Source organism: Bos indicus, chromosome 16 (genome assembly GCF_029378745.1).
Source record: "Bos indicus isolate NIAB-ARS_2022 breed Sahiwal x Tharparkar chromosome 16, NIAB-ARS_B.indTharparkar_mat_pri_1.0, whole genome shotgun sequence".
Classification (NCBI taxonomy): domain Eukaryota; kingdom Metazoa; phylum Chordata; class Mammalia; order Artiodactyla; family Bovidae; genus Bos; species Bos indicus.
In genome coordinates, this window is record NC_091775.1 from 59346301 (window position 1) to 59371816 (window position 25516).

Sequence of the window (25516 nt, forward strand, 5' to 3'; positions counted from 1 at the left end):
TAAGACTTTTAATATAAGTCAAAGCACAGTAGAAAACAAGCAGAGGAGTGATGGGATTTCATGTATATTTGAAAAGCTCAATACTTCCTATGATTTAAATAACTGTAACGTCCATCCCATGTTCTCTAGAAGATTTCTAGGACAGTTCATGTTGTATAAGGGAAGAGAAGAGTAGTGATGATACTTGGGATCACTGGAGATTCTACTTCTAAACATAGAGTGAGGCTGTTCAGAATCAGTCTTATACTCTGCTTTTATCCCACGCAAGAATCACAAGGAAGTTTTGTTCATTCATTCATTTATTCAATAAGTATTCAAAATTTTTTAAATTTTATATTATAGTTGATTCACAATGTTGTGTTAGTTTCAGGTGTACAGCAAAGTGATTTAGTTATACACATTCATATATCTATTCTTTTTCAGATCCTTTTCCCATATAAGTTATTACAGAGTATTGAGTAGAGCTCCTTGTGCTATACAGTTGGTCCTCTTTGGCTATCTGTTTTACATACAGCAATGTGCATATGCCAATTCAACCTTACTGAACACCTATTATGTGTCAGGCACTCTTCTGGGTACACTGAGAATCCAAAAGTGAGTTACAACATATAAGGTCCCTCCCCTCATGAAGCTGAAATTCTAGTGGTGGAGACATAATTAAACACATAGATAATGTTGGGTGGGATTATTGGTAGAAAGACACAAAGTCGGGGACGAGTATAGAGGGTGATGGGAACATGGTACTTTAGGGAAGACCAGATCAGAGATATCAGTGAAGCGAGGGCGTGAGTCACAAGGGTATCTTGAGTGACTGCATTCAAGACAGAGCAGGGAGGGAGTGCAACTGCCCTAAGTGGGAGTGTGCTTGGTATGATCCAGGAGCACCGGTAGTGTGGCTGGAGTGGAGTCAGAGTGAAGAGGCAGATGAGGCAACAGTGGTTGCAGGGGCCAGACCATGAGGGCATTGCTGATGAGAGAAGGGGGTTCCTGGAGCCCAGTGGACCCATTACTGCACTGGCCAAGATGAACAACAGTGACTTGGATGAAGTTGGTGCAATAGTGCTGATGTGAAGCTCCCAGGTTCAGGTTATACTTGATGGTAGAGCCTATCCAGGTAAGAAACTGGAAGAAAGGAGTCAAGATTAACCACACGATTTTTGGCCTGAGTAACATGATGAACAGTGATTTCATTAACAGATAACACTGGGGCAAGGTGCCGATCTGAAAGAAATGAGAAATCAAGAGTTCAGTTTTAGACACACTGGATTTGACATTCCTATTAGATATCTAACAGGCGATCAGCTATACACACCAGGATTTCAAGAGAGAGGTCGATATTGGAGATGTAAGTTTGGCATGCAAATATATCCACATGTGTAGTTGGTATTTAAAACTATAGGAAAGGATGAAGTGAGATCACTTGAGGACTGAATGCTGCTGATAAACTGGACCTAGGGCTTTGGATCATGAAGTACATCAGTTTTCAGCAATGGGCCAAATGAGGAGGATTCAACAAAGGAAGCTGAGACAGAGCATAAAGGTAAGAGGAGAACCAAAGTTGGATTACAAAGCCATGTGAAGAAAGGGCTTTCCAAAAGAAGGAGCAGGCAACTTAAGCAGTCAGATTGTGAATATGACCTTCAACCTGGCAGTGTGGAGGTAACTGGTAACCTAAATAAGAGTAGTTTCAGTGGCATGAAAGGTATAAAAGGCTGAGTAGAAAAGGTTCAATAGAGAGAGTGGAGTGAGCATTAGAATCATGGAGACAGTCCTTGAAAAGTTGTGCTATAAAGGCAAATAGAAAAATAGGTGATGGCTGGAGAGTGATGTGGGATCAAGGGAGCTTGTGTTTTTGTTTTAAAAATGGGAGATATTCCAAGATATTGGTATGTTAATTACAATGACTCAGTAGAGAGGGGGGAAATCATGGTGCAGGAGAGACGGGAGATGACTGCCGAAGCAATTGAGGAGGTGAGAGAGGTGGTTACTCCAGGCAGGAGTGGCGTGGCAGGCCTCACATAGGAGCACAGACACTGCATCCCTTGTAGCACGAGGCAGTACAGAGCACACAGCACACACGCAGTGAGAAGACAGCTGTGATGGTGGGGGACACGGGTATTCTCTTCTGATTTATTCCATTTCCTTGATGAAACAAGCTAAGTCCGTGGCTAAATGGAAGAAGGAATTGCTGAGAAAAGAATGTATGAAATGGTTTTTCAGAGAGTTAAGGTTATCAATTGACTAGATAAATGGAGTGAATTGTCGAGGGGCACAAAAGGCCCATTTGAGGCCCATGGTCATAATTGTTACATGAGGCCAATCAGCAGAGTTGTGAGTTTTATCAGCTATATTCAGCCCTTCATGTTCAGACAAGCATGAGATAGATGGAGAGTTGAATTAAACCAAGATATGTGTGTGTGTGTGTGTGTATGTGTACAAGATGAAAGGAAAAATAGGCAAGAGAGTTGAAAGTATATAGAAAGAGTGATTATAGTGATGGATCAAGGGATTTGAAACCATTAGGGGATGATAGAAAGTGAAAAGTTGACTAGGTCAAAAGATTGGAAGCCTAAATAGGTTTGATGACTTGTTACAGGGAAGAGACTAGAGGAGGTACAAGTGTGTGATGTTTAATATAGCAGTTACAGAGGGTCAGGTTCTGGGGCATGACCATAGGCATGGGAGGCCAAGATGGGATTCACTGGAGGACAAGATGAGGAGGTGGGGAGGGCAGGGTATTAAAGGATCACCTACGTGGATGCTGAAGTCATCAGGGATGATTCAGATCTGTTTGTGGTAAGAAAGATGGTGATAAGCAAGCTAAACTCTGAAAATCCTTAGGGAGAGGGAGTAACAAGAAAAATAGACTGCGATATGGAGGTGTAGTGAATGATAGTCCTGAGGGTTCTGACCTCAGAGGGGCCAGAGGTTAGAGAGGAAGGAGGACCATTGGTCCTAGAGAAGACTGTGGGGGAGACACATCCTCAGAAGCTGCCAAGTTGTGCTTAGGACCAAAAGGTGAGGTGGACTCCTGAGAATAGATTGAGGTTATAGATGTTCTTGCCAGGACTGATCATGAGATTCAGAGGGCATGATGGAGCATAAGTGGAGAGGAGGGCTCAGGTTGGGGGATGTCCAGGGTCTGGGGTGAGAGTCTGAGAGAGGAGGAAGACAGATGTTCAGGCAGACTTGGGGTACATTTTGGAGGCTGGTGTCTCAGCTTAAACTGATAAAAGAAGGACTGTAATAGCATGGAGTGGGTTTTACTAAGAAGACAGAGCTATGTAGAAGCCCCCTCTCCAACCCTCTAGTGGGCTGTGTTAAAGTTGAAGAAGAATTGGCCTTATCCATTCATGAAAGGTAGACCTGGATGAATAACCCCGTGGTCCCATTAATGTCCCTTTCTAGCCTTTGACCTGACCAACTTTTCTCTATCATTCCTCCAGGGCCTCGTTGTCCATCTTAGATCCCTAGATCCATCACTAGAATCACTCCCTTGCATGTCATGTCTTCAGCTCACTTATTGCCTCCTCTCTGTGCTCATGGCCATTCAGAAGATCATCAACTCTTACCTGATTTTCTTGCATAATTAGTCTTCCCATCCTCATTCTCCACTCTGCTCCCTGATTCATCATCTATGCTGCTTGCATGAGTACAAATCATATCATTCCACTGCTTAAACTCCTTCAGTGGTTCCTGACTATACATGGGGTATGGCTCATCTCCCATTCAGGGAGGTAGTGTGATGCATGGGAAAGAACCCAAGAGTCTGAGCTCAGCTCATGGCAAGGCTTTGAACAACTTACCAAACTTCTCTGAGCTCTAATTAGTTCCTTCTAAAATCATTGAACAATCAGAATAATTTCTACTGTGAAGGATTTCTGGGAAGATCTAATAAGAAAATATATAGACAGCATGAGCAACTGGACCTTGAAAAGGAATAATTCTTCTGCTTAACAAGATGGGAAGGCAATTGAAGACCTACTGTGCCTGTTGTCTTCTTAGTTTTAGCTCCAAGCAATCCTTTTACACTCTTCTCAACCCTTGCTTCCCCCGCTGCCCTGGCCCCTGTCACAACCCTTCACTAACCATTTATACCATTTTCTTGTGTCTCCCTTCCCCAGCACCTGCTCTTTTTTGCTTGCAATGGTTGTCTGTTTACCTGAGTGGCTCTTCCTACCCCTTCTTTGTTTGGCTCAAAAAGGTAACTCTTTCATGAAGCCATTCCTGACTGCCAAAGTAGTTAAATGCCCCTCTTCGGTATTTCAAGCATGCCTCCTTTATAGGGATTGTCATTTGAACTGAGTGCTCATTAACAAGAGGACCTCTGAGACTCTGAGGTCCTTATGGGAGGGACTGGGTCTTAGGCATCTTTGGTTCCCAGTAGGAGTACAGAGCTTGCCACATTATGGGTCATGAGTCAAGGTTCATTGGGTGAATGAGTCACGGACCCCACTTATCACAAAGGTTGGGCTCAGTGTGTGTGCAACTGCATGTGAGCATGTTAAGTTGAAAGAAAAAGGTAGCTTGAATGTCAGGACTGTCTGCTAAGAGGATTCTGGTGAAGGATAACAGAGCTCTTAAAAACAAGACACTGGATCCAGTGTAGACCCATGGGCATAGTAAAAGGACAGTAACACTCCCAAGATGCTCTGTTTCTTGTTGTAATACATCTCTACATTTTCATCTCTACCTGCTTCACCTTCCTGCTTCTCTAGTTCAAGTTCTTGCCTCTGTTTATTCTAGACTTTCTGTATGCCACGGACTTCAGCCTGCATTTAGCTTTTTCTTGCTCTGAAGCTGGACCTGGCTGAACGTTACCTTTCTGTTTTGTCTCAGCCAGTGCCATCAGGACAAAGAGCCCTCTCTTGTTCACTGTAGCAGTCTCAGTTCCTGGTACATGCTGCTAAGTCGCTTCAGTCGTGTCTGACTCTGTGCAACCCCATAGACGGCAGCCCACCAGGCTCTGCTGTCCCTGGGATTCTCCAGGCAAGAACACTGGAGTGGGTTGCCATTTCCTTCTCCAGTGCATGAAAGTGAAAAGTAAAAGTGAAGTAGCTCAGTTGTGTCTGACTCTTATCGACCCAATGGACTGCAGCCCACCAGGGTCCTTGGTCCATGGGATTTGCCAGGCAAGAGTACTGGAGTGGGCTGCCATTGCCTTCTCCTCCTGGTACATAGTAGGTGCTTTAGTTACTCTGAATTTCATAAGTCTCCCTAATTACCCCTTAAGTTTTCCCTCACCTGGCCAGTATCATAGTTCTGAATTCCCCAGAGGAACCTGGTTCAGGATTCACCTTAGTCCAGCACAAAGACGGGGAGTTATCTCAGCCATGGCTTCCTGGACTCACCTCTTTAGCAAGGACTGTGGTGACAGTGAGAGGTGGGCAGGCACTCAAATCCTGTCTGTTATACGCCTGTAGATGCACATCCTAGAACTAGAGTCGCTGTCCATCTCCTCCAAAGAGGGGCCACCATCCTCAGAAGCTTATTCTTGGAATTCCTGAGTCACAGGTGGGAAGATGACTTGTTCAGTTTCCACTGGGCTACTTGACCTGGAGTTATTTCTGTTTGGGAGCACCATGGGTGCTCCCCATGGGCTATATAGTTCAGAGAACCATGAAAAAAAAGGGCATTTAGTGTCTTATTCCACCTCTCAGTATAACCCAGTCCTTGCTAAAGGGCATACCCTAGACCAGGGAGCAAAGGGAGGTGTTGGCATCCCATCCCATGGCTCTGCTCCCTCCATATGGTTGACCTGACCATTCCATCCTGATAGTAATGGTACCCCACTGGAGACCACCTCTTTGCTTTAACACCCAGCACTTGCAAATCCAGACAGCACCCCCACACCCCACCCCCCCACAGTAGCACACCCTTGCGAGCTCAAACTCTACTGCTGGTGCTGCAGCCCCTGCCACCTGCTTCCTCTACTGAAGGCTCCTTTACAGGGGATGAGCTGGCTTCCAGCGCAGTCAGTATTCTGGGTGGAGGTAGGTGGGGGTGAGGGGGTCTGCCCACCTGCTCAACTTTGGTGAAGGAAAAACTCTCGAGTCAATCTGCCGGTTTCTTGTTTCTCTAAGCAGAGGTGCTCTTACTTTCTACCCTTTGTTAGCAACTTCTTTTCACTAACGGCAAGAAAGAGGCGCCCTACCCACTTTTGTTTATCTAACACATGCCCAAGACCCCACTGAACACCCCCTCTGGTGCAAGGTTTGCCGTGGGCAGTACGTATCTCTGTTCCAGGATGTGTCACGTTAGACTGCAGCTGTTTCTGCGCCTGTCTCCACCTCCCCACACGCAACATCGGGCTTAGGCAGCAGGGAGTGTCATACGCATACAGTTCCAGGTCTCTTCGCGGTGCTGGGTGTGTGGTGAGACACCCACTAAAGTGCCTGATGGGGCTGGCAGGCTGCCTGGTTTAATGGGAGAGGAACTTCCTCAAGTGAGAAGACAGGGACTGGGTTTCAGCCTTGATATTTACTATTCCTGTGACCTTGAGACGTTAGTTATTAAACTCTATGACCTGGATTTACCAACTATTTGACTCACCTGTACAGGACTGAGATTCAGCTGACTCGGCCACCATACAGTGGTGAGTCATCTTCATGTAGTCTGCTATGTGCCGCTCTAACCACCTTTATCCCTTTCCTGGAACCCCAGGATCTCCCCGAATAGTAACCAGAGGACTGATGCACGTTGGGATCATTGCACCTCACTATGGCCCTATAGCTGACACTTCTTCTGATTAGTGAGCACACCCCTGTCCCCTCCCTGCTGATACACACTGTGAATAACATATGGTGAATATCACCCCTTACTCTGCTGTAGGATCGGGTGGCACCAAATGATATGGTTTACATGAAAACACTTTGCAAACTGGAAAGGGCTGAACACAGATTCATCCTATCCGTAATTCCTGGGAAGGGATAAAAGCCCAGAAGAGGGCAGGGGCGTATTTTGTAGTTGTAGCTCATGTGTGCATGCTAAGTCACTGCAGTTGTGTCCGACTCTTTGCAGACCCTATGGCCTGTGACCTTCCAGGCTCCTGTGTCCTAGAGATTCTCCAGGCAAGAATATCAAAATTGGTTGCCAGGTCCTCCTCCAGGGGATCTTCCCCATCCAGGAGTTGAACCTGTACCTCTTCTATCTCCTGCACTGGCAGGCAGGTTCTTTGTCACTAGCGCCACCTGGGAAACCCCAGTTGTGACTCACCCTCTACTTAATTGAAGACTGAGGAAGGAATTGGCGGGGAGTCTGAGAGGCTCCTGAACTGCCTGAAAAGAACCCACACACAATTTTGCATAGACCTCAGGATGGCAAGAGGGAGCTGTTCTCATAAGCATCCTTAAAGTGACTTGTCCAGATTCCTGCCTGTAGCAGCCTGGGATTCAATTTGCAGCTCTTTGAATCCCACACACTCTCAGATGTGCTTCTCTGGCCAGCCCTATCGCCACAGTTAGAAGCCCATTTTACTGGAGCTTAGCTGTGCAGCAAGCCAGCCCCCCTCCCCACCAGGTAGGATGGGAGCAGCCAGAGAGTGAAGGGCAAGGGGAGGAGAGCAGGCTCACCCGAATGAGGCTTTGCACAATCCGGCATTTATGGAAAATTGGATGTGCTAATGAACCTGAGATCCATCAGGGCTTTCTGAAGGCAGGATGGTTTCTGTCAACAGACCAATTAGCACACAATTATTTTCTCTTTCTGAAAGCTTATCTGAGGCTCTCTTTGAGCTGCACTTTCCATTACCTCTGCTGGCCCTCTTTATAATCCACCAAAGCTGTCTGCCTCTTCTACAGGGAGAGACACAGGGTTTCCTGGACCAACCTGCCAGGGACTCTGGGACTTTCATCACTCCACAGGTTCGGGGGTCCTTGGCTCATCCTGCTTGTCAAGTCAGTGCTCAGGCACCATCTCAAGAGGACCCTCTACAGCTCCCCTCCTGCTTCCCACCTCCTTGCTTCTCTGGGAGGTCAGAGGTGGCTCAGGGCAGAGGAGCCATGGAAAGGGCAGTGACTCTGGGATCTGGTAAAACCTGAGTGAGCCTTCCTCACTTGTGGAGATCTGGCTTGAATAATTCCCTCTAACAAGAAATGAACAGGGGGATCGCAGTTTCTATCTGTTCCTTGTTCCCATCCTTGTGCTGCAATTAACAAAGTAGAGCTACACACACCCTTTCAATGACTCACCTAATTGATTATTCTCTTTAGAACGGATCTTCGGAAATGGGCAAGTAAAGGTCAGAAAATTGCATGGGAGCCGGCCCTAGAATGTTGAACAAGATGGTGGTGGGGTTGGGGAGGGGGCAGATGAATCAGTGGTAGGGAGGGAGGGACAGAGTGGAATGAAAGAGCGGAAAGTTGCTGTGCTCTGTTCGCCCCCTTGGGAGTTGTCCTACTTCTGCATAAGGCATGTAGCTTTCTCCCTGCATGGACCCAATGCTGGGAGTGGGTGGGTAGAAAAGCCAGTGCAGAACTCAGTGGCAGTGTGGTGGCCAGCTTACCTGGAGGCGGGGACAGGCAGACCTCCCAAATACCACACACCCCCATCCCACTCTGTCTTTCAGCCCACTCCATTCCAAGAGAGACAGGCTTCCCCGAATAGCTGGGCTAGTCCTTGGCCACAGCTCCTATAGGAATTTTTGCACCATATAGATAAAGAAAGCTTTACCTTGAAATAATCCTGGTTCTGCCTTCTCACTGCAGTAGCCAGTCGCCAACTCACTCAATACAGAGACATTATTCAGCACCAAGTGCCCACCTGTGGAGGGAGGGAGGCTCATGTGTAACACTGGGATTATGTCAGTATAAACATGTTTCCACTTGTCTGTAAACTCCTTATGGTTGTGACTGGCTCACTGTGAGTTTTGGATTCTCCTGGAATATTTCATAAATGAATAAATGAGTGAAAGAAAGAATGAGTGAGTCAAATGAACCATAGCCCTGCAGCTGACTGTGTGACCTTGAAGAAATCACTTAACCTATCTGGTCTTGATTTCCTCATCTGTAATCATAATATCTAAAGTCTTCTGATACAATGCACAAATTAGATGACTCGTGAGAACCTACTATATAGCAGGGAACTCTATACAATGCTCTGTGGTGACTTAAATGGGAAAAGAAATCCAAAAAAGAGGGGATATGGGTATATTTATAGCAGATTCACTTTGCTGTACAGTAGAAATTAACACAACACTGTGAAGCAAATATATTCCAATAAAAAATAAAAGAAGTCTATACAATTTGTCTTATGCCTTGTTCACCTTCTGCAGAGAGGGTAGATCACTAAAATGTTTTGGATGAACTGGTCTGTTGACACTTGTTTTTTAGAGTGATGTCATCTACATGCATTTAACTCCATTTTCAGCAGCCCTTTGATATGCCCTCAAAGGAGACACTGGGGCCAGGAACTGAAGTCTGAGGATTCAGAAGTCAAAATCCTGTCTCATCTACTCAATAGTGCTGAGTCTTTGGGCCCAGTATCTTCCTAAACCTTGTATCTTTCCCTGAAACATGATAGTAGTGCAATCTGTCTCAGAGTTAGTGTGAAGGTTAAATGGGACGATCTTGGAGGATGAGCCTGGGAACTGTAAAGGGGTTTCCTGCCTCTGTCATGGCCTTGATCCTATTCCCCATCCAGGCTGGGTCTTGCTGCTTTTCATGCCCAGGATCTATTGCTTGCCCTGTAGTCTTTCTCTTCCAATTCTCCTCTTCGCTCTTATCCTTTAAGACCAATTTATGGATCACCTCCTCCATGAAGCCTTTTCCTACTACTTTAAGCAACAACGTTTTTTTCCCTTCTCTCTCTTCACTGTATTAGTATCACACCATCTCTCATTTACTGTGTTCCAAATGTAGTTTTCAGGACTAACTATACTAAATTCTCTTTAATGATGTCACTTACACTTTGGAATTCACTGTGATAACTGGCAGAGTGGCAGACACATTACATCTCACACTATCAAGCCCATATGTTGTAGATCATGCCGCCCCTTCTTTTTCTGAGAGTACTTCCCCTCCATTCTCTTCCTGTCCATGTTTTACTCATCTTGAAGGAACAACTCAGTTGCTCTCTCCTCTGAAACTCCTTCCCTTGCTTAGAATTGCACTTTCCTCAGGGCTCATTATGACACGTTGCCTCTTCCCCACCTGGAGGTGTATCAATCAGTTGGGTATGTACCTGTCTTCCCATAGGTTGTAACCTCCTGGAGGATACACAATATAACCTGTACATCTTTGTGTCTACCTCTCCACCCCTCAAAGCCTGAAACATATTACTCACACACACTCTAATTTATTGAGTACGTATTAGGTGCCAGCCACTGCATTAATTGCTGTTGACGACCTCATGAGCAAAATAACTATGAGTTGACCTCTATGGAGCCTTTCATGTGTGGAGGACTCAGGCTTTAAATACTTGCAGAAAAGGATGAAAAACTCCAAGTCATCTTCTTGCTGCAGAGCAGAGGTGCCTGGAGCTAGGCGAGAAGGTCAGAGGTATCAGAGCCCACTTCCTTGAAGAACTCTGAGAAAGGCACTCTATGAATGTTTGATAAATTGCAGGGAATTGAACAGTGGCTGCCCAATAAATACCAGTTGATTGGTTGATTGATTGTTGGCAGAGCCTCCAGAGATCCTGAAAAGAAAGGGCCTCAGGTCCCCATCAGTCTTATTACATAATTATTTCAGTGCATTTAAAGCTCCCCATTTTTCATCTTATACTTTAAACATCAGGGAAAAACTGATAGTCCAACTTTATAATATTTTAACATGACTCTGTGGTGTTTTGGAATATTACATAGCTATAAGAGATTATGTATATTTAATATACTTATTAAAATATGCAGTAAGCCCACGGCTGATTTTCTCTAAGGACGTCTCAGTGCCGAGGTGGAACTTAAATGTTTAATATTAATAATAATACTCATAACTCATATTTCTCTAGTGTGTTTCATCTTTGGGATCCCTAAAGCCTGTGAGCACCACATCAAGTGGCTACAGCTGGGCTGGCCAGTGGGCTGACAGCATCTGCATCTGGCCTCCGGTCTTTCTCTGGGGGAGGAGATGGGGGAACTTCAGTGTGGAGGCTCAGCTTCCTCTTCCTATACTGAGTTTCTTTTTTTCAGACACAAAGTCCCCCTGGCTTCTCTGAAAGGCTTGCACTTCTGGACAGCTGCTGCTGCCAGCCCTACACCACTGATATTCCCCGTCTCAGAACAAGGGGAAAAGTGGCTTCATGCTCCCAGGGTAGGACGAGCCATGTCCTTCCTTGGGCCAGTCCAGGACAGGACACAGAGCCTGAGAATGGCTGACCGGAAGAGAGCAGGGCAAAGGGAAAGCCTTGGCTTGTTGTCTAAACCCGCCCTTCCTTCTCTAGGTCACGGAGACCAGAACTGGCCCCCTGGGCTGCAGCAACTACGACAACCTGGACTCAGTCAGCTCTGTTCTGGTACAGAGTCCAGAGAACAAGGTGCAGCTGCTCGGTAAGGTACCCTGTGGTGATTTCCACACTTTCCATAGCTGGTTAAAAAAAAGAAAAAGTTTAGATCACCCAAAGGAAAAGGTCCCATCTGCCCCATTTGGCTAAACCCTTCCAAAGACAAGAACTACCCCTAGTTCATTCTGAAGGAGATCAGCCCTGGGATTTCTTTGGAAGGAATGATGCTAAAGCTGAAACTCCAGTACTTTGGTTACCTCATGCAAAGAGTTGACTCATTGGAAAAGACTCTGATGCTGGGAGGGATTGGGGGCAGGAGGAGAAGGGGACGACAGAGGATGAGATGGCTGGATGGCATCACTGACTCAATGGACGTGAGTCTGAGTGAACTCCAGGAGTTGGTGATGGACAGGGAGGCCTGGCATGCTGCGATTCATGGGGTCGCAAAGAGTCGGACACGACTGAGTGACTGAACTGAACTGAACCCTTAGTTCTGGGACCTGTAATTAACAACTTCCCATCACTCTTTGGAGAAAACTTCTGGTTTTCATGGTTTACTTTACACCTCAATCATTGCTCAAACCACTTGACACCTGAATCCTCCTACCTCCCAGTCCTGCCCAAGATCTCTGTCACTATGCTACTGTAAGAGCACACCCATCCTTCTATGCCTTGATCTAGCTGGGCAATCTCCCTTGTTGTCCAAAGAACCCTCTGCTTTATCCTAAGGACACAGTGGGGAACAGCTGGTCTTTGCAGAGTGATCATGGGACATCGTCTCTAGCTCAACTAAGAGCTACACAAAACGTGGGGCTACTGGTTATCCTGAGAATGGTCCCTACCTTTTGTTACTAGTCTGCATCCTTCCGTGGGAGATCAAAGCCAGGAGAAGAGTTTGAAAGGAATGGGAGCCTCAACCGGGGACAGAACAAGCAGAAACAGAAAGGCAAAAGGAACAGGAATGACACTAGGTCTGGAGGCTGGGAGATAAGGGGATGCACTCAGGTGTTCCCCAAGCATCCCAGGGGCAGAGCTATGTAGATGGAGTCAGAGCTGTTTGGCAGTGGGGAACATTCATTCTTCTTAAGGCCTAATGGAATTGAACTCTGTTTAAGATATGATTGTCTTGGTATTATAAAATCAATAGCCCTCACCCAGGATCTACGATGACAAATTCCAGCCAACCTAAGTCAGATGCAACCCCTGAATGCTTTAGGCATCAAGAAACATAATAAAAAGGAGGAAAAGCCTCCTTTCTTAAAAGCCTCACAATGCAATTAGCATCCCTCTTCTCCTAGGTCCCTGGGTGGACTGGGTTTGTGTCTGGAAATTAGTGATGAGTGAAGTTCAGAGTGTCTGGTGGTTCATTTGGAATAGTTTATGCCATTTAATTTTATAGCCCATCACTCATGCAGACATTGCTCAGGGCACTTATTTTATAGCAATGGGAAATGTTATGGGGAGGAGGAGGGAGCTAATGGGGGAGGTGAGAGGAAAGGGCTTGGAGAGGGGTGAGTGTGGGAAGCAAGCACGTGTGGACAGGGTACATGGGGAGGGCTGCCCAAGTGCCACTGCAGGGACATCGTCAGGAAAGAGAAACGTAGGAGCAGTTCTGAACAGGAGTAGATCTCAAACAAGAGCAACAAACATCTACTACAGCTGCAATTCTAAGTTTTATTTTAAGGTCTGCTGACACCAGCATACATCCTTTGGACTCTGGTTTCCTGCCAAGGTCAAGGGTGTGACGATAAAGAGCCGGCAGATATTTGATGAAAGGGGAGCCCATCCCATCCAGAAGTCCTCTCGTCCCTCACTCTCCTGGCACAGTGTCTCCTAGGGTCCCTATTCAGGGAGCCTCCTGTGGGTCTTACCTCGAACCTGGCCAGCTTGCATCCCAAGGCATACCTGTGATTCACTGACCTCTTCATAGGCTTCCAACAGCCACCATGTCTAGCTAGAAGCCAACTAGGAGTCTATCCTGCTGCTGATAAACCAATGTCCACCACTCCAGCGGTGCTAGTATTAAAGAACCCGCCTGCCAATCAGGAGACACAAGAGACATGGTTTCAATCTCTGGATTGGGAAAAGGGCATGGCAACCCACTCCAGTATTCATGCCTGAGAAATCCTATGAACAGAGTGGCCTGGTGGGCTACAGTCCTTAGGATTGCAAGGAGTCAGACATGACTGAAGTGACTTCGCAAGCAGGCACCACAGATGGGTAGGAAAACTGAATCTTGGAGTAACTGAGTGGATTATATTCAAGACCAGAGGCAGCTAATTAGAAAGGAGCTGAGCATTTATATTTAACTTGGGGCATCTACCACCACCTTGTTTTCATATCTCATCAAGAGTGAAAGCCTGAGATGGGCAGCCAGTCTGACACCCCTTGGGTAGGACCCAAGGGGACAAGGGCACAGTCTGACACCAAGTGGCTTTACTAGCACTGTGACTTGGGCAGACCACTGTGCTCATGAGGATTGGACTTCCTCACCTATAAGAGCCTCGGTATGACCACAAGTGTTACCTGCAGTCATATATGGGAAGTATTACTTGGTGTCATACCTGGCCACTACATACCCACAACACCTGTCCGTACCTCCTAAGCAGGGCAGCCTCCTTGGTCTTCAGGATTAAGGTGGGAGGCCCAGGAGGGTCAGCATTTAGTAATATCCTAGGAGGCCCGCTGCTCATCTCAGAGAAGTTAGGGATAGAATGGCCCTTGGAAGCAGAGCAAAAAGTCCAACAAGCCTTGATGTTTTTCCCCCATGAGGACTCTAAGCTCTTCCTTTATCTGAAACACCGTTGCATTTCTATCCTAGAAATGCTGACGTGTAGCCAAGAAGCCCATTCATTTGATAGGCATGTTCTCAATTTGGCTGATGTGGGGGTTCAACCAAGCCTTGAGCTTTGACGTACCCCATCTGTCACAGGGGTAGCAGTAACCCTCTGTCCCAACCAGCTTAGCAGGATCGGGCCTGGGGTGCCCATCGTTGGACCCAGGATGTACAAGTCAGCAGAACTCCAGCCAGGGACTCTGCAGCCTCGGGTGTGGGAAGACGAGTACCCACGGGTCCTGCCCGGCAGTTTTCCCTGATCCATCTTTTCCTTAGGCCTGCAGGTGCTGCTGCCCGAGTACCTGCGTGAGCGCTTTGTGGCCGCTGCACTCAGCTACATCACTTGCAGCTCCGAGGGCGAGCTCATCTGCAAGGGGAATGACTGTTGGTGCAAGTGCAGCCCCACCTTCCCAGAATGCAACTGTCCTGACGCCGACATCCAGGCCATGGAGGACAGCCTGCTGCAGATCCAGGACTCCTGGGCGACTCACAACCGGCAGTTCGAGGAGTCAGGTGAGCAGTGGGTTGGCCCAGATTTCCTCCCTGTGAATGGGAGGAGGCCATGAGGTACTCCACGGGACACTCAGCTTGGTTCCTGACTCAGCCACATCACTGGCCTGTGACCTCTAGCAGGTTATATCACCACCCCAAGTCTCAGTCGTTTTCTTTTGTTGTATATGCAAATAGACCTAATACCTACCAAAGAGATGCATTTCAAGCTAAGGTAAATATAATCAAGGCCATAAACCTCATCTATCTTGTTTGCCACAGAGTCCACCGTCCCTGCACGTCAGGTGCACGGTGAATATTGGTTGAATGAGTGAGGTGCATAGCATGTTTCTAGAGTCACTAGTTCATGCTGGTGACTGCTTACTTAGTGCCAGTATAACTGATATCAGTGTCACCTTGAGACTTAGACTCAGAGGACTGGGTTTTGAGTTCTTATTCTGTGTTACAGATTGAATGTCTGTGTCTCTGCCCCCAATTCATATGTTGAAAATCTAATGCCCAAGGTGATGGTATTAGGAGGTGGGGACCTGGGGAAGTGATTAGGTCATGAGAGCAGAATCCTCATGAATGGGACTGGCACTCTCATATAAAAGGAGTCCCAGAGAGATCCCTTACCTCTTCCACCACGTGAGGATCCAGCAGGAATTCGGCCATTTTCAGCTCAGGAGAGGACCTTCACCAGAACCTGGCCACAGCCTCTTGACCTTAGACTTCCAGCCCCTGGAAATGTATTTTGGTTGTTTATAAGCCATCCATTCTGTTGTATTTTGCTGTAACATCTTGGGCAGACCTAATACTCTCTATTACTGACCCTTTGTATGACTGGTTTAGCCATGCAGCCACTCAGTGCCTCCATTTCTTCATCTGTAAATGTAGGAAAATGATAGCAATCGGTGGATGGAAGACTCATATGGAACAATGTGGATGAAATTATAAAGAACTCTGCATGATATACATTTCACTACTACATGAATAATAGTTATGTCTCAGAAAACAATATTGGATAAAACAAGGCAAATGAAAAAGGCTATGTGTTACATATTTATATTTATGTAATACTTATATATAATACTATAATACATTATTAACATAATGCATATTTAGTACTATTTACTTGATGTTTAAAAACATACTAGCCAATACTTAATATTTTCATGGATAAATGTATTCACAGAAAATGTTAAAAAATATATGATAACGATAAAGAAAACATTCAAGAGAGTAGTTACATCTAGATAAATACAGAGGGGAAGTTTAGGGCCTTCAAGTATATTTGCTTTGCCCATTTCTTCAAAAAAAATCTGAATTCAATATAGCAAGATGGCAAGATCTAGGTGGTGGACTTGTGGGAGTTTATTTTGATATTCTCTGTGCCATTTTGTATACTTAAGTGTTTTATAAGAAGAATTATGCATATCCTAGTTGTTAATGTCATTACTAGGTGTGATTTTTCCAGTTATCTGGGTGGGGGATGAAGAACCAGGGGCTGGAGAAATCAGAATCAGAGTGGAGGACCCAGGCACTGCCAGCTCAAGTCTTAGACAAGGTATTCAGTAGCTGAGGAGAGTAGCAACCCTGGCTGCACTGGACCGGGGTGGTGGCATTGGGATGGTAGTATGGGAAGGTAGTTCAGACGGTAGTGGGATGCTCGAGTATGGAGGCAAGGACTATGGGCTCTCAGCACTGAGTTACTGCTAACGAGTGAAGGAGGGCTATTCGGACTGCTATCAGGAGACCTGATGGCTGCAGGTCCTAAGTGAAAGCAGATTTGTGGACAGAGATCTGAGCATGACTTCAGAAAACACATTGTTCCCAGGAAGCTCTGAGGAGAACTCAGACCTGTAGAAGGAACTAAGAACCAGAAAGCACTCTGCTTCTGGACTAACTTCAAAAAAGTATGGGTATCTAGCCAAGGTGCGTGTGTTCGTCGCTCAGTCACGTCCAACTCTTTGAAACCCCACAGACTGTAGCCCGACAGGCTCCTCTGTCCATGGGATTCTCCAGGCAGGAATACTGGATGGCTTGCCATTCCCTTCTCCAGAGGATCTTCCCCACCCAGGGACTGAACCCTGGTCTCCTGCATTACACGCAGATTCTTTACTGTTTGAACTACAGGAAGTCCTTAATCTGGTCAAGGGGTGAATCTCAAAAGAGAGGAAGGATGTGCTAGAGTCAGAGAGAAGGATGTTGGGGGGAGAGGCTGGTCTCAGGAACTGAAAGCCTTCTAAGACTTCTGAGGTGGGTATTCTGTCTTCTGTGCCCACATTTGCCAGTCTTGCCCACCCTCACCTTAACCAGCTTCCCTAAGGGGGCTGTGGTGTGATCCAAGAAGGTTGTGCGTAATTTATAAGGAGGTATTAATGGCAAAAGAGATGCGTCCCAAGGTCACTGGCCACATGGGTGGTGACAGAGATGTTTTTTGAAATTCAGAAGTATATTAGGGTAGAGGGGAAAGAATCCTGGAGCCTTATCTTATGGTATGTCAATCATAAACAGCTTTCTCAGTAAAGCTGTTTAAAAAGAAAGAAATCAAAAGTCCTGGGAGAATGGTGTGAAGCCTCCTGCCTCATACAGTGATGGATGGGCAAGCTGGGTCTTGGGGGTAGAGGGGGCTCTTGCCCACCCAGGGTCTGAAGGGCACCCCCTCAGCTCAGCCCATGTGTCCTTACCACAGAGGAATTCCAGGCCCTGCTGAAGCGGCTGCCGGATGACAGATTCCTGAACTCCACAGCCATCTCCCAGTTCTGGGCGGTGGACACCAGCCTTCAGCACCGCTACCAGCAGCTGGGAGCCAGCTTGCGAGTGCTGTTCAAGAAGACCCATCGCATCGTCCGCCGGCTCTTCAACCTCTGCAAGCGCTGTCACCGGCAGCCCCGCTTCCGTCTGCCCAAGGAGAGGTGAGCACCCCTGTGTCTGAGCCAGAGCCACGCCACCCACGAAAGTGGCTGAGGCCCTGGAGGGCCCCTGTCCAACACGGCAGAGCTGGGCTTGCGGACGCACATGTGGCCTTTCAGAGGCTCCCGTTATCTTGACCTACTTGCGCTTCAGTCTCAATTATGAGATGTGTCTGAAGTGAAAAAAAAAAGAGAAGCTAATTTTACTTTTATATAAATTATAGTCGATTCGAATGTTACTCTAATAATACTCTAATTCTCACTCACTCATTTCCATTTTAATAAGTCTTTGAGGAAAGGAAAGGGTGGAGTTAAAGCTCACACACTGATTATGTATGATGAGAAACACACACAATAGATCATTTCCAACAGCAACTCTGCTCTGAGTCACAGGAGCGAAGGGAGCTGTGTCCTTAGGAACAGAGGGGGCTGGGTCATCACTGGCCTTCAAGCATCCATCACTCATTCACACATGCATTCAACAAGCCTTTGTTGAGTCTACCTTATATGGCCTAAGATTAAGCAGTGAGAGCATTTGTTAATTGGAAAGATATAATAAATATATAGGAACATCAAAGCTAGAAAATTATTACTATGCAGCAGCTACTTAATTTCATGTTGCGTGCTCAGTCGCTTCAGTTGTATTCAACTCTTGTGACCCCATGGACTGTAGCCCGCCAGGCTCCTCTGTTCATGGGGATTCTCCAGACAAGACTACTGGAGTGGGTTGTCATGCCCTCCTCCAGGGGATCTTGCCGACCCAGGTATCGAAGCAGCATCTCTCATGTCTCTTGCATTGGCAGGCAGGTTCTTTCCCACTAGCTCCACCTGGGAAGCTCAAATTCATGTTGGTAGAACATAAATCGAAGACATGTCCTAATAATAGCAAAGGTCCAAGAGAAAAGCCATCTGGGAGAAGGACGTCTTGACCAGATTGTCCAGGAGGAGATGAAAGTGGGCTGGTGCTTGTGAGCCAGAGCCTTCCAGGAGAGGGTGCTGCCCTCACAGGAACCCAGAGGTACACCTCTAACTGAGGCCCAGGTGACAAGGGACACATGAGTGGAGAGGACAGACCAGCAAGGGCTTTTGAGAAAGGTTTTTTTTTCCCCCCAAGTAATAGTTAAGAAATGCTTACCAGGCACCAGGAACAGTCCTAGTTTCTGAAGATGTGTTGGTGAAGAATGTAGTTCCCTGCTCTTGTGGCATTTGCAGGGGAGCCATCTCTGAACAAGTCAATGGTAAACAAACACAATCCATTTTGATACTGATCATGGCTGTGGATCACATCAAAGCAGCGTGATATGACAGAGAGGGGCTGGGTGGTGCTTTTGAGGGGAGTCATGGAAGACCTCTTTGAGGAGGTATCATAAGAACTGAAATGAGGGAGCCAACCATAGAGAAGTCCTGTCCTTGACCGGAGAGTTCTAGAAAGGACAGATCTGGATTGTGAAGAGGGAACGAGGTGGGCACATCATTGGGAAGTTTGGAGAGCCAGTTGTTGGAAGATCTTACGTAAGAGGCTGAAAACTAGATTGGATATGGAAGACATTGAGCTCTTCTGCAGGCTTTTGAATGAGGGAATGAGGTGGTACTTGGGAGGGATGAGTGCAAATTTGATGTCAGATCTTTCTGATGCTGATCCATCAGATACCCAGCTCCAGGCCGTGCTGGTCATCCCAAAGTGGTACAGTAGGGTTTCCCTCATTCAGAGAACCTGGGGCTCTTATCTTCCTCATCAACTTCCCTAGCAGTGTGTGGCTTCCTATGACTCTTGTTTCATTTCTGTCTCCCCTCCCACAGGTCCTTGCCCTACTGGTGGAACCGTATCCAGTCCCTCCTCTACTGTGGGGAGAGCACCTTCCCTGGAACCTTCCTGGAACAGAGCCACAGCTGCACCTGCCCCTACGACCAGTCTTCCTGCCAGGGCCCCATCCCCTGTGCCTTGGGCGAAGGGCCCGCCTGTGCCCACTGTGCCCCAGACAACAGTACCCGCTGCGGGAGCTGCAACCCGGGCTACGTGCTCGCCCAGGGGTTGTGCCGCCCCGAGGTAGCCGAGTCCCTGGAGAACTTTCTGGGGCTGGAGACAGACCTGCAGGACCTAGAGCTGAAGTACCTGCTGCAGAAGCGGGACAGCCGCATCGAGGTGCACTCCATCTTCATCAGCAACGACATGCGTCTGGGCAGCTGGTTCGACCCCTCCTGGAGGAAGCGCATGCTGCTCACCCTCAAGAGCAACAAGTACAAGCCTGGGCTGGTGCACGTGATGCTGGCCCTGTCCCTGCAGATCTGCCTCACCAAGAACAGCACCCTGGAGCCTGTCATGGCCATCTACGTCAACCCCTTTGGGGGCAGCCACTCTGAGAGCTGGTTCATGCCCGTGAGTGAGGGCAACTTTCCTGACTGGGAGAGGACTAACGTGGACGCAGCCGCCCAGTGCCAAAATTGGACTATCACCTTGGGCAACAGGTGGAAGACCTTCTTTGAGACGGTCCACGTTTATCTACGGAGCCGAATCAAGTCCCTGGATGACAACTCCAACGAGACAATCTACTACGAGCCCCTGGAGATGACCGATCCCTCCAAGAACTTGGGCTATATGAAAATCAACACCTTGCAGGTCTTTGGTTACAGCCTGCCCTTTGACCCAGATGCCATCCGGGACTTAATTCTCCAGTTAGACTACCCATACACGCAAGGTTCCCAGGACTCCGCCCTCTTGCAGCTCATTGAGCTTAGGGACCGGGTCAACCAGCTTTCTCCACCTGGCAAGGTCCGGCTTGACCTTTTCTCCTGCTTGCTCCGGCATCGGCTCAAGCTGGCCAACAACGAGGTGGGCAGGATCCAGTCTTCTCTGAGGGCTTTCAACTCCAAGCTGCCAAACCCTGTGGAATATGAGACTGGCAAACTCTGTAGCTAATGGGGGACCCACTCCAGCACCGGGCAGGGAAGGGACCCATGAATCCAGGGTGCGGAGTTCATCCAAGCCCTGATCTTAGTGCCAACAGGGTGCTCCCTGAAGACTGTCAGAACCCAGCAGATGGGACCTCGGGGCTTGGACTGAAGCAGGCAGGAGAGAGAGAAGCAACCACTGCACACATGCACAACACACGTGCCCACACACACACACACACTCGCACCAGGAGGCGGCCACTCAGCAGCCCTGAAGCTGTAAAGTCGGTGCTTTCTCAAATGAATGCAGTTGAAGGAGAGGAGCCAAGGGAGAGATTCAGTGAAAGAACCAGCCAAACCCAGCAACACACAAATCCTTGAAAGTGATTCTTATCATTTAAGAGAACAACACAGAACAACAGGAGGGGTAGGAACACCACCTCCCCCTCCGTGGAGTCACTTTTGTATTCTTTTTAACCAGATTTCTTAAAATGGCGCTGTTTCGTGATTTCCCCACGTTGGTTCTTACTCTTTTGTATGCTGCCTCCACTGAGCTCTCCAGACACGGACTGCCCCTCAAGCTGGCTCCCTTGGGAAACAAGCGACAGCCCCCCCCCCACCCCCGGCCCCCGCCCACAGAGGACCGCTCAGGGCAGGCAGGCAGCCGTGTTTCCCACCCGCTCCCTTAGCTCCTCTGCTTCCTCGACCTCCCCAGTTTCAGGGCCTGGCTGCCTCCATGTTCTGCTCATGGTCCAGTCAGAGCGCCTCTTCCAACAGCATCTGTTCTGTCCAAGAAAGCAGCTCTGTCAAGTTAGAGACCATGTATAGGGAAATGTTTTTCTTTTTTTTAAGAAAAAAGAAAAAACCAACAAAAATATTTATTTTGTGATTGTTTTTCTTGTCAATCAGCTCCAGCAACATGAACATATGAGGTAAAACTGATCTGGTTTAATACATATATTTTTTAAAAAGACCTTTTTTTAGGGGAAAAATGAGAGCGAAAAGAAGAAAAGGATAGTTTCCTGGGCTGCTTGGATTTTTAAAAATTGCTCTGTGTGTGACATGTGGGTGTCCCATGGATGGAGGATATTGCTGTGTAGGAGGCTGGGTGATTAGTGAACACACAAGTGAAGACATGTCTGGCTTGACTGTGTGTGTGAGAGAGAGACAGAGAGGTTGAGATGGACATTCGATAAAGAATGGAGTGAGGCAGAACTCTTCCAGAGAATTATCAGCTCATCCCACACCTTTTATCCCAGGTGTGAGGGCTGACACAGGTCCTAGAACCAAGACCTCCTACTATCCAGAGAAGAGTATGAAAGCTCCTACTCTCTAGGAAAACTGCAGCCATTGGTCTAGGGTAGATGCCTGCCAAGGGTGGGGGGGGAGGGGGGCTCCCCTTTGCCCACCATGCTGCGGACATCAGGAGACTTTTCCATACTCTGCATCTTATGGTCTGGGATCTCCATTTGCTAAAATTGGGAACCATGCAGTGATGGCCTTGGTTTTCTCCCTTCTATCTGATGACTACTTCCCCAGCCTAAAAAGCAGGTTTGACATAAGCCACACAGAATAATTCATCATTCTGCCTTAGTGCCTCCCTCAGGTGGTATGAGAAGCATTTCATAGCAAATCTTTTGGAGAACAATTCCCTATCTATTCTCCACGTGATCCAAGTACAATGAGTAGGCATGACAACCCCCATTTTATTCAGGCAGAAGTCACCAGGTACATACTAAGTACCTCATTCCCTACCTGTGGTACATCTCGGTTGGTACAAAATGAACTGGGAGACAGAAAGGATGGTCATGTGTCTCTTCCCAGGGCTATCTACATTTATTGTTGTATAGAGAGAAGAATTCAGCATTCTATTACTATACCATCAATCCAAGACGACCTGAAATCCTTGGTAGACATAAGCAGCCTAGGGCATTTCATTCTTTACAATTCCCCTAAAGGCTTTTAGTGTAGAAATCCAGAGTGATGGAATGATGTGGGGACGAACGCAGGTATTGGGTGCCTATTAATGCTTCAATCACTGCTTGCTCCAGGGAGTTTGTATCAAGTTCCTCTTCTGTGGAACATGGAGCCATCAGATGTCATTTTCATCAGTGGGGGTGTGGATGTGCCAGAGCAGTGTGCTTTTGTTGAGAAAGGGATTGCAACTAGTTGTAAGGCTTTGATAGCTTTCCTGGATGGGGTTTGAGAGGTGTAAGGCAGACAGGAGAGTCTGGTTGCCTGCATGCCATCAGAATGGGTGGGCAGAGGGTTTCACCCACAGATGAAAGGCACGTTGTACACAGCAATGTTCAGAGTGTGGAGGACAGCAATTGAGAAAGTGTTGTGCACAAAAGTAGCAGTTGGATCCTCAGTAGCATGAAGGTCATTGTCCCAGTGGGAACTGAGTCAGCATGTGAGGGCTCACATCCCGCCTGAGCCAGTGTCCCAGCTGAGGGTGGGGGAGACTTCAGCTGTCAGTCTCTGAATTGGAGAGCAGACCAGGGAAGAGCCCACCTACAGGGTTATTAGGAAGGATGCTACATCTCCGTATCTCAGACTCTGTCTTAGGAAAGCTCTGGGAAGATTCTGGTGTGACATGGTTTTGAAAATATATGCATTCAGTTACAAAGATTTCCAACTCTTGCTTGCATCAAGGTTTAAACCATGAAGCTGAGTGTATCGACTCCATCTGAAAGTAGTATTTATTTTTGTTGTTTGGTTGCTAAGTTGTGTTTGACTCTTATGCGGCCCCATGGACTGTAGCCCACCAGGTCCCACTGTCCATGGGACTTACCAGGCAAGACTACTACAGCAGATTGCTATTTCCTCCTCCAGGAGATCTTCCCAACCCAGGAATTCAACATGCATCTCCTGCATTGGGAGGTATATTCTTTACCGCTGAGCCACCAGGGAAGCCCCAAAGTACTATTACAGGTTGGTAAGTATTTAGGAGTGCCCATCTGAGCCAAGAAGTAAGCACCATATTGATAGAAGGCCTAAAAGACATTACTAATTATAGTAGTAGACAAGTTTATATTTGACCTACTCACCTGTCATCTGTGATGGATGCCTGATGCCTCTGTTCTGAGACAGTGATGGGGTAGCTGGTATAGAAGAGTTTGGATCAAAGCAGCAGACCAAAGACTCAGCTTCTAGAAGGCGGGTGGGAAGAAGAGGGAGAGTAAACAATGTGTAGGTTTTCTTATGAGGCTTTTAAAGGCTTGAATTCAGTATGTGTTTCTCAGACAGCTAGGCTGAGAAATGCCATAATAAGGAAAGGCCATCTCCAAATGTCTGCCTGAAGAGTCTACAATAATCAGAAGATGTGACTTACCTATTCTCAGACAGTTGCAAATAAAGAATCGTCACTAATTAGTACTAGGTTGTCAGTGTTGGTGAACTCATTGTGGAATTAAAAGCCAAATCACAATTCAGTTAGTGGATATAACAATTGGAAATTCAAGCTTTAATTGTAACCCCTGGAGAACTAATACATCAAATGCTAATCTGCCCTAATACTCAAGACTAAAACCACTAATACTAAATTATATATTTAACATCTTCTGCTGATAATATGCAGAAGGCAATGGCACCCCACTCCAGTACTCTTGCCTGGAGAATCCCATAGATGGAGGAGCCTGGTGGGCTGCCATCTCTGGGGTCGCACAGAGTCAGACATGACTGAAGCGACTTAGCAGCAGCAGCAGCTGATAATAAAATGCATACTTATGCATGCATAGCCAAAAACAGAAATGAAGATTGCTTCTAATACTGGGTATCAAATATAGTTCAGATCTGGTTCCTGATACGAAATATGAAAATAGTGAATTTTTTCTAAATTTCACTAAATATGAAAATAGTGGTCATGATGGGCAGAACTGCCTTGAGTGGACAGAAGACATTGCCTACATGGTGACTTGCCCCAAAATAGCACTTCTAGTATATGTAATTTCATCATGTAAGTTTATTCTCTTGCATACAAAAGAGACCTTTTTGCTATTATATTTTGTTTAAAAATAAAATAACACTGAGGAAGAAATAGTCAAGTTTAGCTCAATGGCCAACTAGAGGATTAGATTTTTGGAACTGGAAGTTTTTTAGAGATCATCCAGTCTACTGATTTCTGACACAAGCAAGAGGTGACGGAACTTTGCCAAGGTTGTATCTATTAACAGGACTAGGAATAGCAGTCGGATCTGCTTTCTCTACCTCTCTCTCTGCCAGTAAATGGCATCTGCATCTTGGGAGATGACAAGGACTCAGTTCAGGGCTTGGAAGTATGAGGGTGGAGAAGCAAAGACCATTTTCCAGAAAGCAGAAGAGGACTACTAAAGAGGCAAGAATGGGACTTCCCTGGTGGCCCAGTGGTTAAGAATTTGTCTTGTAATAATGCAGAGAACACAGGTTCGATTCCTGGTCAGAAAATTGAGGTCCCACATGCCACAGGGCTACTAAGCCCATGCACTGCAACTAGAGAAACCCCTGTAACACTGCAATGAAAACCCAGCACAGACTAAATAAGTAAATAGGTGAAAGAATCCTTACATCTTTTCCTGGGATTTTTTTCTAGCAAAAATAATCAGTGGCTATAACAAGTGAAAGACAAAAGACTTAAGTTTCTCCCCTGGGAAGCTCTAAACGGAGTAGACACGTTTCCGTCTGAGATGGAGGGATGAACTTTCTAGTTTCCTGATGACTCTATCAGCTCAGTGGTTTTTAATTATAGCATCCTGTCACTAATTAGACTTTGAATATCTTTATAAATCTGATAGTTTCTGCAAAACATCTTCCAGGTAAAGGTTAAAGGCATCTGGGTACCACTAACCTCCAAAGGCCTTAAACTATATAATCACCATGGCAACACTCTGCTGTGCACTAAGAGTCCTTGCTTCTTGCAGAGGAACAGCAAGAGACTGTGGACTGAAGGAGCCATCCAAGACACGAAACTAAG

General features: G+C 46.8%; 1 protein-coding gene and 1 long non-coding RNA gene across 7 annotated transcripts in view; one reads left to right on the forward strand and one right to left on the reverse strand.

Annotated features, from left to right (window-relative positions):
- The window catches only part of BRINP2 (BMP/retinoic acid inducible neural specific 2), a 143450-nt gene extending 122008 nt beyond the window's left edge, over positions 1 to 21442 (forward strand). Inside the window, exons 5-8 of the mRNA XM_070768490.1 lie at positions 11377 to 11482; positions 14549 to 14785; positions 17457 to 17679; positions 19477 to 21442. Coding sequence (XP_070624591.1) covers positions 11377 to 11482; positions 14549 to 14785; positions 17457 to 17679; positions 19477 to 20593 — 1683 coding nt within the window. The 3' untranslated portion in view covers positions 20594 to 21442. The remainder of the gene's footprint in view (positions 1 to 11376; positions 11483 to 14548; positions 14786 to 17456; positions 17680 to 19476) is intronic.
- On the reverse strand, positions 1 to 25516 carry LOC109570784 (uncharacterized). Of its 6 annotated transcripts, XR_011560891.1 has the most exons (14): positions 25391 to 25516; positions 23616 to 23717; positions 20439 to 20558; positions 19790 to 19875; positions 18812 to 18899; positions 17452 to 17849; positions 15594 to 15646; positions 15398 to 15502; positions 10282 to 14815; positions 8671 to 8760; positions 8190 to 8265; positions 7572 to 7665; positions 5352 to 5503; positions 1 to 1122 (listed from the first exon to the last, which is right to left on the reverse strand). It is a non-coding gene; the product is annotated as an uncharacterized lncRNA (long non-coding RNA). The 6 variants fall into 6 exon arrangements; XR_011560893.1 differs by lacking the exon at positions 15594 to 15646 and having other exon boundaries at positions 5352 to 5600; XR_011560896.1 differs by lacking the exon at positions 8190 to 8265 and having other exon boundaries at positions 5352 to 5600.